The 15,697-nt window shown below is 41.3% G+C and overlaps 2 protein-coding genes across 6 annotated transcripts in view; both read left to right on the top strand.

Moving 5' to 3' along the window:
• Window positions 1-195: 195 nt before the first annotated feature.
• Window positions 196-900, top strand: LOC146625481 (general transcription factor II-I repeat domain-containing protein 2A-like). The gene has a single exon (XM_085362186.1). The coding sequence runs from the start codon at window positions 196-198 to the stop codon at window positions 898-900; it is 705 nt and encodes a 234-aa protein (XP_085218312.1).
• Window positions 901-4,160: 3,260 nt separating this feature from the next.
• Window positions 4,161-15,697, top strand: part of scrib (scribble planar cell polarity protein) — an 81,834-nt gene continuing 70,297 nt past the window's right edge. For all 5 annotated transcript variants that reach the window (XM_085362837.1, XM_085362836.1, XM_085362834.1 and 2 more), the window contains exon 1: window positions 4,161-5,227. In XM_085362837.1, coding sequence (XP_085218963.1) covers window positions 5,069-5,227 — 159 coding nt within the window. In that variant the 5' untranslated portion in view covers window positions 4,161-5,068. The remainder of the gene's footprint in view (window positions 5,228-15,697) is intronic.

Raw genomic sequence — 15,697 nt, 5'->3', positions numbered from 1 at the left:
ATGCTCAGGGAATTTCTCAGAGAAGTTGATGCACACGCTGATGATCTTCTGCTTCACAACAATGTGAGATGGCTTAGCAAAGGCAGGGCATTGGAGCGATTTTGGTCCATCAGAAGTGAAGTAGCAGCTTTCTTGGAAGAGCTGGAAAGTCAAAAAGCAACAAACTTTTCTCTCTTTTTAAATGATGGGAAAAACATGGATATTGTGGCCTTTTTGGTTGATATCACTTCACACCTGAATGAACTGAATTTGAAGCTGCAGGGCAAGGACAATTCAATTTGTGAACTGATGACAGCTGTCCGCTGCTTTCAGAGGAAACTTGAAGTGTTCAAAGAAGACCTGCAAGGAGACTATGCACACTTCCCAACAGTGAAGGAACAGGTTCAGGGACAGAGAGATGTGTCCTCTTTTGTTGACTTTGTTGATAAGCTGATTGAAAACTTCAGCAAACGTTTTGATAGCTTCAGCTTTGGACAGCAGCTCACCATGTTCATAAAGAACCCATTTGCCATCACTGATGTCAGAGGGTTCTCAAAGGAAGTCACACAGCACTTCAAGTGGGCAAATGCTGGGCCTCTTCAAATGCAACTAATTGATCTCCAAGCAGATGTGGCCCTGAAAGAGCAGTTTGGAAGAACTGAACCTGCCACTTTCTGGCCCCAATTGGTCTCTGAGACAGCTTTCCCAAATCTGAGGAAAGTAGCCCTGTACATCTTGACCATGTTTGGCTCCACATACAGCTGTGAGGCAGCTTTCTCCACAATGAACATAATAAAAACTAAATATCGTTCCAGGATCACCAATGAGCACTTACACATGTGTATGAGAATGGCCCTGACACCATTCCAGCCCAGATTTAAAATCCTAGTAGAGCGAACTAAAGCTCAGTTCTCTCACTGAACAACAGAAAGTTGGGACGTGGAATATAAGGGGGAAAGAAAGAGAAACTGTAAAATTGTTAAAATGTTTTGATGTTATCTGTTGAAAATGTATTGAGACTGTTTAGTCGAGATGTAAAATGTAAAGAAAAAGGGAAACTTTTTTTTTCTGAAATTAAGCACTTTGTTTTAAGATGCACAATTTAGCCATTTTATTTATTTTCTCTAATTCATTTTAAACAGCAGCCCTATTTCTAATGTAGGCCTACTGTGTGTTTCAGTGTTAACAATAAATTTTGTTGAAATGTTTTAACTTGTATTTTCATTGATTTGACAGTCTATTGTTCATACGTTCAGATATAAATTAAAAAAAAAAAAAAGGTTGCTTCTCTATCACAATCATAACGTAAGTTAGACATTATGATGTCCCGGACCTCTGCTTGAGAAGATTTTCTCCAACTGGACCTCCTCAAATTTTAGTTTAATACCCCTGGTTTAGAGGCTGTAATTTCTGCAAAAGGCGGACCTACTAAATATTGATTTCATTTCCTTTTTTTTTTTGTTTTTTTTTGTGGTGCCTAAATTTATGCACCTGCCTGATTTTGTAGCATGGGAGATGGGTGGTCTCGTAGGGTGTCTTGCATTGAAATCTGCTGCAGTGACCCGGTTACTGAGTTCACCAGATATCAACACAATTTCGATCCGCTCCTCACGTGTTAACCTCTTCGACATGTCAATGGCTGTGAACAAAGAGAAACTTGTAAATAACTCACGAAAGAATAAAGTTACATTGAAACCAAGCACACCATTGTTTTTCTTGTGACATTACCAATAAGTCTGATGTGTCACATGGCCCTCTTCCTATTGAAAAAAACAAAAGTTATGTCCAAGATGGCTGACTTCTAAATGGCCACCATGGTCACCACCCATCTTGAGGAGTTTGCCCCCTCACATATACTAATGTGCCACAAACAGGACTTTAATATCACCAACCATTCCCATTTTATTACGGTGTATCCATATAAATGGCCCACCCTGTAGATTACTTTCAATGCTGATCATGACATTTTAATTCAAATGCTCTGTGATTTGGTTGGTTTTCATCACACCTAAAAGATAGAAGTGTTTATGGTCCAGTTAAGATAAGAGATAAGATAAGATAGAACTTTATTAATCCCTCGGGTGGGTTCCTCTGGGAAATTCGACTTCCAAAAAGCACAGCAACGACCGAAGTTACAGTTACAGAATTGTTATATATATATATATATATATACACACACACACACACACACACACACACACACACACACACATATATAAATACAGAGACAAATATAAATAAAATATACAAAGGGGATAAATAGAATAAATAGGAATAAAAAATAAAAATACAAGTGAATTGCATATTTCAAGTATTGAGTCTATTGCACTGTTGACTATTTACAAAAAGTATTGCACAAGGTATTGTACAGTGAGGTGAAGAGGCACTACAGCTTAGTCCTCCTGTTTCCCCTCCCTCTCCCCTCCAGAGAGGAGTTAAACAGTTTGATGGCGTGTGGGACAAAGGAGTTTTTAAGTCTGTTAGTTCTTGTCTTGGGGAGAAGCAACCTGTCACTGAACAGACTCTTCTGATTGTTTATGGCCGTGTGCAGAGGATGCCCAGCATTGTTCATAATGTCCAGCAGTTTCTTTAATGTCCTTTTCTCTGCCACTGTCACCAGAGTGTCCAGCTTCATGCCGACCACAGAGCTAGCCTTCCTGATCAGTTTCTCCAGCCTGGATGAGTCCCTCTTTGCTGTGCTGCTCCCCCAGCACACCACAGCATAGAAAAGTACTCCAGCAACCACCGACTGGTAAAACATCCTCAGGAGCTTCCTGCAGATGTTAAAAGACCTTAGTTAGTAGTTAGTACCTTCAGTTAGTACCTTCAGTTAGATCTGGAGAAATAGAGATTCAGTCAGGGGTTCCTCAGGGATCAGCTCTTGGTCCAGTACTCTTTAACCTTTACATGTTTTGCATGGTACTATCAGAAAGAAGTTAATGGCCATTAACTTAGAAGTTTCTAAGTTAATGGCATTAACTTAGAAAAAAAACCCCAAACTTAGATAATTCATATCTCTAACTGACTTCCGAGAAACTGTTTAATTTGGAGGACTATCCAAATCATCAGTAGGATGACTTCAACTCGTTTGGAATGCAGCAGCCACAGTCCTTACACACACATGGAAAAGTTACCATCCAGTTAAAAGATCTGCTCTTGAAGACCTGACAGGTTTAGTAGGGTTTTAGACACTGAGCAAGTCATAGACGATAGGTGCACCCATCCATTTTCTTCCACTTTTCCAGTTCAGGGTCACAGGGAGACAGCACTGCAGCCTATCCCAGCTGTCACGGGGCAGGGTATACCCTGGACAGGTTACCAGTCTATCACAGGGCTAACAGAGAGAGACAGGCAAATATTCACACATTCACACCTAGTTTAGAGTTGGTAGTTAACCTAACCCCACTACCCAGATGTCTTTGGGGTGTGGGAGGAAGCCGGAGAACCCAAACAGACTGATATTTGACAGTATTATCTGTTTGATCCCAGTTCAACACAAAATTACCTTTAAAATCCTTCTACTAGTTCATTAAGCACTCAGTGATTTGGCCCAATAGTACATCGATGACTTGCTCAGTGTCCATAACCCTACTAGACCTTTCAGGTCACCAAGTCCGATCTTTTAACTGCTGCCAGAATTAGATCTAAGTGTGCTGATGATGCTTTTAGTTATTGTGGTCCTGTTTACTGGAACAATCTGAACTGATCTCTGCATACATTTAAACACAGACTCAGAAACGTTTTATGTTAAAAGCTCTACATTTAACTCTCTTTGTGTGTGTGTGTTTTAACTTATATTTTACTTCTTTGTAAAAATGTGCTATATCAGTTTTATTGTATAAAAATTGTATATTCGTTGTATATTCCTGTTTATGCTTTATGTGTAAAAATCTGAGCCATACAAGGATTCTTGCAGATATATGCATTATTGCAGTTTAAAATAAAACTAAAGCCTAAGTTAAATAGTAAAAAGCCTATAAGCATTATGACCATTTTGACCATTAGATGAAAATATAATTTTCTTTTCTTTTACTAGCATGTGTTTGAAAAGCTTTTCTCCTTAACCTTGCTGAGAAATACCGCTAGGTGGTGTAATAAAGCAAGTCGTGGCCTCCGTTACAGAGGCGCAAAGCGGCGATGCTCCAGCTCAACCGAGCCCAGCCCCCCACACGGCAAACCGGCCTGCCTCGGTGCAACAGGGGAGGTAAGCGCGGCTGCGCACGGAGCTCCAGCACTTGCTACTGGCATTTTCACGCACGTCGGACTAAAAGAAAACTAACTGGGAAGTTTATTTGGATAATTTTGAGATGTCGCTAATATACCCCAAAGGCCGGCGTTTTCCATAGGTTTTATTATATCAGTATTAGCTAACGGCAGCTAGGCACAAAGACGTGCAGTCATCTATACTAGCCGATGCTGGCTAACTAACTAGCTTGAGGACATCCTACTATCATACTCGGGTTAATCTCTGCTGACTCGCTCTCTGTGCTGCGTTAGCTGTTTCGTTGTAGCCGTTTTATCTGTACCACAAGTCAAGTGGCTGTGTGTGTTTTTTGCAGTCGCCACTCATGAGTGCGACACTTGGAGCAGCCTTTCTGCGTAGCGGGCTTGTTTCGTGGTGCATGTTTTCCAGCTAGCCGCGGCAGAGCTCGGGTCTGATTCGGGGGATGTGGTGGCAGTAGAAAAACAAGCTAACGATACTCTCGTCAGTACGAAGAAGTGAGGAAACACTTGATCCGAGTGGGAGTTCTCGTTTTCTTTTTTTGGTTCATTCTTTCTTTTTTTTTCGTTGTTGTTTACGTTGATCGTGATCCCGGGCTGGATGACGCTGACGCGGACCTGACAATCACTGGACACGGCTGAACTGAAACGGGGAATATCGCTAACAGATCGAAAGGATTATTTTGTGTCCCTTAAGTGGATTTCGGCCTCTTGTTAAGGATCTTCGTGTGAGCACAGCAAGTGTTTGACCCTCCAGCAAAAATACCCTCTCTCCTAGAGCGACCTTTTACCCCCACAGCTTCACCCTCCGATGCGGAGATTGCAGTAGCACCGGCAACCAGACCCCCCTCCCCTCCGGCGGCCGGACATGCTGAAGTGTATCCCCCTGTGGCGCTGCAACCGCCACGTCGAGTCGGTGGACAAGCGGCATTGCAACTTGCAGACGGTTCCTGATGAAATATTTCGATACAGCCGCAGTTTGGAGGAGCTTCTCCTTGATGCCAATCAACTCAAAGAGCTACCAAAGGTATGCAGAGAATTTAAAACACCCATATACCAATACCCAGAGGGTGAGTCAGTACATGTCACTGCGCCAAATCCACATTTGCTAACAGTTGAGAATCACTCACCTGTTGTAGAGAAAAAAGGTGACATAACCAATAAAGCAGTTTGCATAATGTCAGCTGCTCAGGTACTTCCTCCTTATCAGTGCTGCCTCATTCCTTGCTTGGAAATGAGTTGCAGTGTTGTAACAACACATTCATTACAAAGTTGTGCTGCACATATGTTAGTGGATAGTGGGGCCAGTAATCAGTCCTTCTACAGTCAAAGCCATTAGTTGGTGTTACCTTATTTGCAATGGATTTATCTTGGCTTTTCTATTTTTTAAGTATATAAGTGAATTAAATCCTAAGTAAAAAAAAAACAAAAAACCCCAATCCAGTATCATTTGTGTGTTTTTTGTCAAGAACAGTAGAGTGCTGATAAGCCAGAGTTTATCAATAGAAGAAAAAGTAGAGTATGGCGTAAATACTGGGGTGTTATTGTCTGTTAAGAAGAGTATAGAGGGTAGATGGACTAGCTCGGATCAAAACAGCTGGCATGCACAGTGTTGCCTGTAGCATTGGCCAGTTGGATTGGATGCAGCCTCTTGAAGGCATGCGTGGAATGACTTGCAAAGCCATCCCCACCCACACTCCCACAGTTTGAAATATGACAAAAGTTCTCTTTGCACTGCTCAGTTTATTTTAAGGGGAGCAGGACTGCTGTCGGTATGATTTCTTCAGACTTGCGGAACAAAACATTTGCTTCTTGCCTCTCAAGTGTTTAGTTGAAAACATTGTTCATCGGTAAGACCAGTGATTATCGTGATCGTCATGTTGCTGGGAGTATGTATGAATAGACATTGTCTGTCTTTATTTCACAACTTTAGCTTTAGTGGTGAAAGGGACGAGTGGCATATTCACCGATAAAGATTGTTAACAACTCAAGGTCAGCCGAGGCTGAAGTGTTGGCACCGGACCACCTGGGAATCAAAACACAATAGAGCTTTTTGTTATTTTCTCAGAGCAGTAGATACACATTCATTGCAGGAACCACTGTTGACCATTTATCCTACAGTCTTTTGGTAAATAAAACTGATATTCAAGACAAGAAAAAGGGGACAACCATTATCATATTTTCATATAAAGTAGCTTTGCATGATTGAAAGTTTAAAATAATCCACATTTATCTTACACTGTGCATTGGTGCAGCCCTTGAGATTGTAACCGTTTGAAATAAGCCGCTTTAGTTTCCTTTACTATCCAGTCAGAGCCAGGTTTTTGTGATTGGCTGTCTCTTGCAAACAGAGAGACAGCCTATCACTGTCTCGCTGTAATCAGTCATCAAGGATCCAAGTTAAACTTTACATAAATAAGGTAAAAAAAAAAAAAACCTTAAAATTTTTCTGTTCCACCCCACAGTCTGAGAACTACAGGTGTAGACTTATTTGGGCAATTTTTGTATTTTATTTCCTTTTCTTCCCTTAGTTTTTTTTAAACTACACTCTTACTGCCTTAGGAATTAAAATCTTGTAGGTTTTCTATTGTGCATGGAGAAAAAAATCAGCTGAACTATCTTAGCCTAGTTTGCCTGATCAGGTTCACTGGCAGACAGAGTGCTTTTCCTCAACTTCGTACCTGACAGACATCCACGGTGTACCTGGTTCCTGTCCTCTGAAACACAGAGTGACAGATACACCCAAATACTCCGGCACAGACGGCTAACCGACTGAGCCTGTCTGCGTGGCGCTGGCTTTAATCGAGAGACATAAATGTGTGGTGACAGAATGTCTCCTGTGGTCACGGTAAATGCGTAGCGTGCAGACACGAAGCATCTGGGTGCTCTGTGGTCCTCAGAATCAGCGGGGCTTCAGCGAGGAAGCGGCGCGAGGGGGTCAGGTCAATACAGGGTTGGAAACAAGGACACTGACTGTATGATGAATGGCATTGCCACTATGAGCTCACAGCTGAGTGCCTCTGTGCAGTTCTGTGCTCCTGCCCTGTCACTATGTATTCAAGTCAGAGATGACTCTCTGGACCTACTAGTCAGTCTTCAGCTATTTTTAGACTCAGTCTCACATCCTAGTTGTTTGTTTGTTTTTTCTTCTGTTGCTCATCAGTTCATCATGTGCGTCTGTGAACGAGCCAACCTTTCATATGACAAACAGCCTGGACAGCCTGGCCTGCTTTTTTCCTGCACCACCATGTACAACATGTGCCATAGATGGAGAATAATTGGCTCAGGGGGTGACACCTCTGCAAACTGTCACTTCTTTTAAATTAGCAAAGACGCGCTGGCCAGGTGTGTGTGTGTATGTGATAGGTAACGTATTGAAAAAGATTCAAGCACCTTTTCACAAACTATAGATGCTGAAATGCAGTTAACTGCTTTTAAATTGGTAGTGAAGAATAAAGCAGTCAAGATGTAGCAGTAATTAGTGTCACGCTGGGTGTGCATGGGTCTGGATGCTGTTGGTAGGGGTTTAACGGCGTGAACAGATGGGAGATTTGCACGGCCCATCATGACAGTTTCTTAAGTTTGCTATGACTCGGCCCCAACCGCACTGCTCGCTGTTATCTCTGGTGATGATGTCTCCCATTTCCTAATTCAACAGCATCTTATCCGGGCACTGATTATTTTATGTAGAACAGTAATATGCACTCATTATGCACTCCACACTGTATATAAATGCCACTTGTTTTGCACATATTCAACTCTGTATATTTTATATATTTTATTATTATTATTATTATTATTATTATTTTATTTTATTTTTTTACTATTTAATTTTTACAAATTAAATAGTAACACACACACACACACACACACACACGTAGGAAAATATTTAGTATACACATCCAGAAATGCATACACTATTATATATTGTACATATATTTATTAGTTTCAGGTTGGCCATTCTTGTATTTTGCTCGTTTGTGTTGTTGTGTTTGCACATCTCTGTTGCTTGTGGGGCTCGCACACAAGAATTTCACTCGCATGTGCTGTGTCAGTGTGCCTGCACATGTGATGTGACAATAAAAAAAAAAAAAGTGATTTGATTTAATAGCATTAAGTTTGACTTATGTGTGTGGACTGGGTTTAGAGAGCCTTTAAGTCAACCACTGGATGGGGATTCCCCACATGTTCATACATCCTTAGTTGTTAATGCCACTCTCTTTCTCATGACAGGGAGTCCTTAATCATGCATTTGTTTTGCTGCTGGGTTCCTTATTGTGTAAATTACCATGTAGTTTGACTGTCAGGGTTTTCCTGACTTAAGACGGGCCTGTGGTGGGTGACTACACATGTAAGCTGGATTTGTCTGCAGAAAACTTCTAGGAAAACCCCGAGTATAAAAGGCCAAATTCTCCTGAATCCAAAGCAATGCTAGAGAAATCATTGATCTTAATTAAAGTTTAATAAAAGTCATAAATTGTAAAATGAAATGTAGTAGTCTCTCTACTTTCAGCTCTGTATTCTCAGCAAGGATGTTTGCTGTCTGAATTTCTTTTTAGCCGCTTTGAAAAACTAGCCTAGGCTGGAATATCATATGGAGGAAGAGGGAATAATCTTTTTAGCCACTCTCAAGTCCCATGACAGGTTACAAAGAAGTCCATTCACCCATCTGATTTCCTCCCATATCCAATGTCATAGCTCTTCATGTTTCCTGTGTGCTCTGTGTTGGCCTTCACCAGGCTTACACTAAATTTGCAGGCATATCATGATTCAAATGATCAATTTTAAGATTGTGTGTGTGTGTGTATGTGTGTGTGTATCAGTTACACCTGCCAAAATCAAACAGCAGGTTGCTGCTGTTTGCAGCTTTTCAATATATGCACTTGCTCTTGCTCTTGCTCTTCTATTGTTGAACTAGGGAACAAATCCTAACTGGGTGTGCCCCGGTAAGACTTTGCCAAACAGGTTTTATGCATGTCACTGCCGGTGTTGTTGCCTAATAGGGCCTTCCAGGTACAACTGAAGGTAAATGTTACAATAATTTATATGATTTGCTGTCTCAACACTGCTCAAAACCAGTTGTATGACGAATATGTTATTAAATAAGTGCATTATTTAGTTGTCTGTCATAGCTGTGAATGCACTGCTTTCTTGTTTATCTCCTTGACTGAATAAACTTGTAAGGTTTTATTTTAACTTGGTAAAGTTATGAGTGCAGATATTTAGTTTTGAATGGAGACAGGATGTAAACATGCTTGTTAAATAGGATGGGTGACGTTGTAGTCTTTTAAATCCTCAGCTGTCACCCTCTCTGTATGTGCTGACAGATCTGTGGCTAAAGGGCAGATTAGGGCTTCACCCGGCCATGAAAAAGCCCCGCAGCGCAACAGTTGTGACCCCTGCATGCAAGCCGGCTCGCCTCTGCGCACACTTCCTGTGGTATCTGCTTCTTTGCCACTTTGCGAATGTAAAATGCATTGATAAACATCTTGAGCGCCATTCTCCTGACTCCCTTGTGTTTATTCGGCCTTCGGTCAAATGAAACCCAAAGTGGCCTATTCACTTAACCTTGACTAAATGTGAATCAGTTTACACGAGTTTGAATGGGCAAGTGTATCTTATGGAAAAGCGATTGTACCCATCTTCTGTGTAATCCTTAATAAAGGTGTAAGAGAACATCACCCTGACTGGAATTTATAGCCTGAAGTGGGATGCTCACTAAGTTTTAGTGTCATAATCTAGGACGTGTATATTTCACCCTGTGTCCTCTTGAGTTATGCATTCTGTCTCGCCTCCCCGAGTTTCCAGTTAACTTTACAGTGGAGTCCTGGTTTGTCTCTCCCCTGCGACTAGCTGAAGTAGGCTAGGGCCAAAGATAAATTGCACCTGCCGGTGGCCTCTCTGCGGTAAAACGAAATCTGGCTTTTCTGCTTTCCTGCTGTTCATAACGTAGGGTAAAGCCGTTGTCCACACAGTGTAAACGTGTCCACATCTTAAGACAAACAGTAATATCTCCTCTTTGTGAAATTGACCCACCCCACTGTGGTTGTGAGAAAGCAGAAGTAATATTTTGCAATTACCGTTATCGTCATCATAATCACCACCCCGCTTAAAATTGAAAACACATCCAGAGCTGGTGAGACTATGAAGAAAGAGCAATGTGAGAGGTCGGTTTCTTTTCGATGCACAAGCTCATTCAGCAGGTTTCTTTGTCTGAGCTGATGACCAGCTGGTCTCACATCCTGCCTGCCCCTCCCCCTCAATCTAGTGGGACAGAGGGGTAATGGGAGGTGTATGTCTGAGCGAGAGAGTGAGTATATAGTGGTGATTGGAGGGGGTTATTCCGGAGATGGATTAACAGGAGTAGGGGGGTTCTGTGAGTTGAGCTGAACTCCACTCATCCTCACTCCTCTGGGGGTCTGGTGGGGTCATTCATCAGTCCATGACGTGCAGTGTCAGGTGGGAAAGAAGAAGTCTGCGAAGTGGTCACAGATCCCAGATCTGCATTACACAGCTACAGGTGTGCATTCTCCTTCCCGCCCCCATTTCAAGCCCAGTATCAGAAAAATCTTAAAAAGGGATGGTAAAGTAATTTTTTTTTGTTTGCAGTCATGATCAGGGTATATTATGCACCAATCTTATAAGTAAAATGCATTCAGATTGAAATATAATATTGGTTATGTTATTAACAGAGTTGTTTTTCATGGCTAAACCAATTTTTTTTCTTTGCCTATACCTGTCCAAATCAGATTATGTATTTTCAATTAATAGTGGGGTTAGGCTAATTTTATTCATACATCATATTTTAAAAAGCAGCTCTCGCCTCCAAATCTGGACTTTTTTTTGCCCTTTATTAAAGTGGAACTGAGACAGAAGGAACATGGAAAAAACATTAGATTTGAGGTTGTGAGGATTCCACGAGCCGGCATGAGACCGTTTGGCATTTTAAAACCTTCTTTCTGGGAAGTGGCAGCGTTTAACTATGTAAAAGGAATCATAGAGTGCAACACGTTGCTTCTGTAAGGCATGCATAAACACACATCTGACTCGGTGCATGTTACTGCTGCTCAATTATGGCAAAAGTCCCAATGAGAATTTCTTTTTTTTTATATGATTACTTAGTCTCATTAATGCTAGATTCATGAGTGAAACTTAATTAAACAAAAACCCAAACAAATGCTAACTAAAATGGGAGGGACAGTATTTGGAAGAGGTGTGCCTAAAGACAAAAGAGCACCATCATAGTGAAACAGGTTGTAGTGTGATAAGTGTTTCATCTTGTTTTTACTTATGAAGAGAAGGCAAAATGGTAACTGAAATTAACGTTTGAAGTACACAGCCTAGTTATATATCTAAAGTATATGTGGACCAACAGCCAACATGTACTTGGAAAGGGTATATACCTCTCATATTGCTCTGTGCCAAGAGAGATTATATCTGTTTTGACCTGAATGAGTGTTTCATCTCAGGTTATTTCTCAGAAAACAATGCTGAACGTTTTCTGAATCCAGCAGCTGAAATGCTTGACTTGTGAGTTGCTCTTCAAATTTAGCAATTACTAACGGATGATAATTGATAATCTGAATGAGTATTGCTTGCAAGTCACCTTGATATGGAGAATAAACGCAATCTACAACTCGTAGCCTCGTTATAATACGATCCGAGTCCGATCCTGTGTGTTTAAATTGACTTTGAGCACAGTAGCACATTGCTCATCAAATGATCCTGTGTCTTCAGTGTGATTCGGACTAGATGCTGGTCTGTGTGTTGCTGTCTCACACCACTCTCCCGTGCACTCTGGCCTCTGCCTCAAAGGTAAACACAGAGGCAAAGCTCTGGTGAATAATTGATGGCTGTGGTGGCAGTGGCAGCTGTTTGCAGTAGGGGAGAGTCTGTAGCTGCTGGTGCAATGAGATAGGAAGGATACCTGGTGTTGGCTAAAGACAGACATGATGTAAGGTGACACCATTTTTTTTTGTCCCTCTGTATTTATGTGTTGATCTTATCCTGTAAACAGTTGGTTTAGAAACATCAGAAAGGCATAGGGCTACTTGTCTCTAGGAATGATGTTTATTCTGCATGAGTAAACTGTCTATGGCATTTGCACATCTTCATCAGGTTATGTTTAGGCTACAGACTCCAAAAGGAGGAAGAAAATCACTGCTGTCAATGAGCATATGAAGTTTGGAGCGTTTCAATTCAGCTGTGACATTTCTTCATGAAAGGATGCTGTTTCTGAACTTTCTGATCGTACAGAAGCTCAGGGGCAGCACTCCCAGTCACACAAGTGGCCCTTTGAGGCTAATCTGTCAGGGTGTCGATGTCCCCGTGGGGGGAATAGGTCATCCAGGATGGCATTAAAAACCAACCACAAACAAACGCTGCCCTTTATCTGTAGGCCACACACAATCACTGAGGGCCTATCACTCTGAAAAGTGATAGGCCTCACATCCTCTGTCCAGTGTACTGTCTGTACCAGTGGTTTGTGAATGGATTGCCGCCCTTTATCTTAAGCCTCCTTATCTCAGTCTAATTTAATTTTAATAGTTGAAGAAACCTGGCAGATTTGCATAAAAACTGTAGTTGTGATGCATGCAGAATTAGGCTCAGGCATGAGTGATCTCTGTGGTGACAATATGATGAGTAGATACATTTTGTAATCTTATGGAGCAGCCTAGGTCAGTTCACCTGACCTCGAGTCATTTATAAGAGAAGTTCATTGTTCATTAATTTCCTCAGTCATCTTACCCGCTCCACTCCCAGGTTAAACCAGGTTAAGTTCAATATTGCAGAATATTTACAGCCACGGTGTGAATGAGGGGAAGAGAAAGAGCATGAACTGTGTGGATTTATTCCCTAACATTCCCTAACAGCTGTGCCGTTATCAGACTGATGGAGCCATTTATACCCGCCGTTAAGGAGCAAGAAACTGCTGTGCTCTCCTTAACAATAGATGTCGCCACTTAGACAGCATCATGGAATAAGTGTTGATACGGAGGAGAAGAAGTCAAAATTGAAAGGCAAGACTTTGTCAAGTGTTTTTTGGGGGGGTGTTTTTGCAAAATTTTTTCCACAAACTCACGTTTTCAAACATTTGGAACATCTCTGTGAGCTTCTGTGCAACATTATTGTTAAAAATGCGGTTGAAAACTGGCGCGATCGTACACTAGTATCTTTGACCCAACCACGACGGCCGCTCGCAAAGCACCAGGTTACAAAACTCAAGAGTGACATGACTGGTCGGTGTCACAGGATGTGATGTGAAAATCATCATCAGACACAATCGACACGTCGAGCATAAAAGCGCCTCAAGTTCAGGCCGGTCAGATCTGTTAACGGCTGTGTTTTTTCTTGTTGATTGCTTTATGTTGGGAGCGTCTCTGTGAGCAGGAAGTGGGATTAATTAAGTTAGTCCTGGAATGGACTGTTTTTGTGTGACCATCTTGAATCTGGACCTTGTTTTTTAGAGCATTTAGAAAACGCAGCGTTTTAGAAAAATTGGGTTATGTTTTAATGCTGTTTGTTCCAGTACTCCTCCAAGCACAGCATTGTTTCTGTTTGTTTCTTGCCCCTGCTCCTCCCGCTCTCGCTCTCCCTCTGTCTTCCATATACATGCTCACAGTGCATAACTGATGGTGTTTCTGATAAAGGACGTTAAGCACCTTGTTTCTTTGTAATCCTAAACGATGTAGCATGAACCATGAAGGAATGTTAAGCTTGAGATCTCAAAGGTAACGATAAAGAAGCATAAATAACACAGCCACAGCAGTGCTTACTACTTTGATAGCATTGTCTGCACACCAGTTTAACTCTTCATCAATTGATGTTACTGCCATCCAGCCACACTGGTTCAAAACCAATACTTTTCACCTTAACCCAAATTTTGAGTAAATATTGTTTCCAAGCCATAGACTGAGCCTTGCATATTTTTACCTTCCCATTGGAGATGTTGATGAAACCCTTGCATTTTCCCTCCCATCTGCTATGTTCAGCCCTGACAGTATTACAACTACAGCAGTGTTTTTTACTATGATGCCCATGTCTACATACTACTTCAGTGCTCTTTACCTAATGTTAGACACTCACTGATGTCACACACATTCTGCACTGTAGACTGTATATAAGTGGGCGAGCAGCTACGTCCGTCCTTTATACAGTCCGTATGTGGTTTAGCTGCTTTTGCTCTGTGAAACACAGAAAATTAAATCTTTCATTCCCGAAGCAAATTAGTGTCGGTGCATGCAGATTTATTAAAACAAACCATTTGTGTACTTTTGTTCAATATCAAGTATGTTCTCAGAGTTCAGGATTTCCTTAACATTAAAGCTATCACTGACTGAACAATCATTAACAACTTATCTAAATTGCCTGCTTCTCTTCCTTATTGATCACAGTATTGATTTTCCCTCCCATTAGCTGGTATCATGAGTGGGTTTTGCAGCCAGTGTTCTGACCATCTACTGATCCTTAGATAAATCAGCTAATACATCTTTATTTACCATTTGCAGTTTTGTATGGCATTTATCATATTTATTTTACCCATGTTTGCACAGCATCTTCCGTTTTTCTGCACTGATGAGCTCTTTAACTAATATATTACAAAACTTTCTGGAAGTGCAAACTTTCTACTTTTGAGTAGAGGGTGGAAGGAGCATATGGATGTTTCCTTTGGTGGATTGTTTTCCGTTGTTGTATTGACTTGAATTGACTTTTTTTGTCCATTTTTGTGTAGGATTGGTAGTATTTACTATTTCTATGTGTGCTTTGGCACAGAGAAAAAACATTCAAACAAAGAAGATATATTTATTGTTCTCTCTAAAAATGTAAGGCCCATCTGTGTGGAAATGGTCTTGTTACTGTGTTCATGGTTGGTTTATTAGTTTTTAAGCAAACACAATGTAGCACAGGCTGGGTGATGCCACACTTTCAGGCCTCTAATAGAGAGGTGCTGATGGGTAAATGTTTGTGTGTAATACAGGAAGAATGAGTGCAAGAGGTCAATAGAAAAAAGCACAGCAGGGATCTTCGGAGATGACAAAGCGGCATGCACGCATATATGTGCCATGCTCATGCCGCTGATGAATAATGAACGAGGCTGTGCCGGGTTTGTGTAGGACGCGGTGACGCTTTGTCCTCTATGGGTGCGTGCACATCAGCAGCCCCTCCGAGCACATATCTGTTCATCTCCAGTGCTACTTTTTCTAAAGAAATGCGTTTGTCTCAGCACTTAAGCCTTTCCTTTCCTTTTTCTTGTGTTGACCTCTTAGCTTTGAAGTGACTTGATGTGGTCACAACAGAGCTGCCAAATCTGATGACTGATGCAGTAAGTGTTGATAGACATGGCATTGTTTACAGTAAAAGGTCAGTTATTTTAACTTGAGCCGTCGCAGCATTTCACAATACAACTCTTTGTGCTCATTTTCTCAGAGGGTGGCTTTCTAATAATACTTCTCCCACCAGGCAAACTTGACAAATCATTTATAGACTTCTGCAGCTT

The sequence above is a fragment of the Diplotaxodon limnothrissa genome, linkage group LG9 (genome assembly GCF_057381915.1).
Source record: "Diplotaxodon limnothrissa isolate DT_005_m linkage group LG9, D_limnothrissa_male_GT1.1, whole genome shotgun sequence".
In the NCBI taxonomy this organism is placed as follows: Eukaryota; Metazoa; Chordata; class Actinopteri; order Cichliformes; family Cichlidae; genus Diplotaxodon; species Diplotaxodon limnothrissa.
The sequence above is the reverse complement of the archived record's forward strand: the minus strand, read 5'-3'. Positions and strand labels throughout refer to the sequence as shown.

What these genes read in the sequence shown, in the direction of transcription:
- LOC146625481 (XM_085362186.1), top strand. Translation starts at nt 196, where the DNA reads ATGGATATTGTGGCCTTTTTGGTTGATATCACTTCACACCTGAATGAA.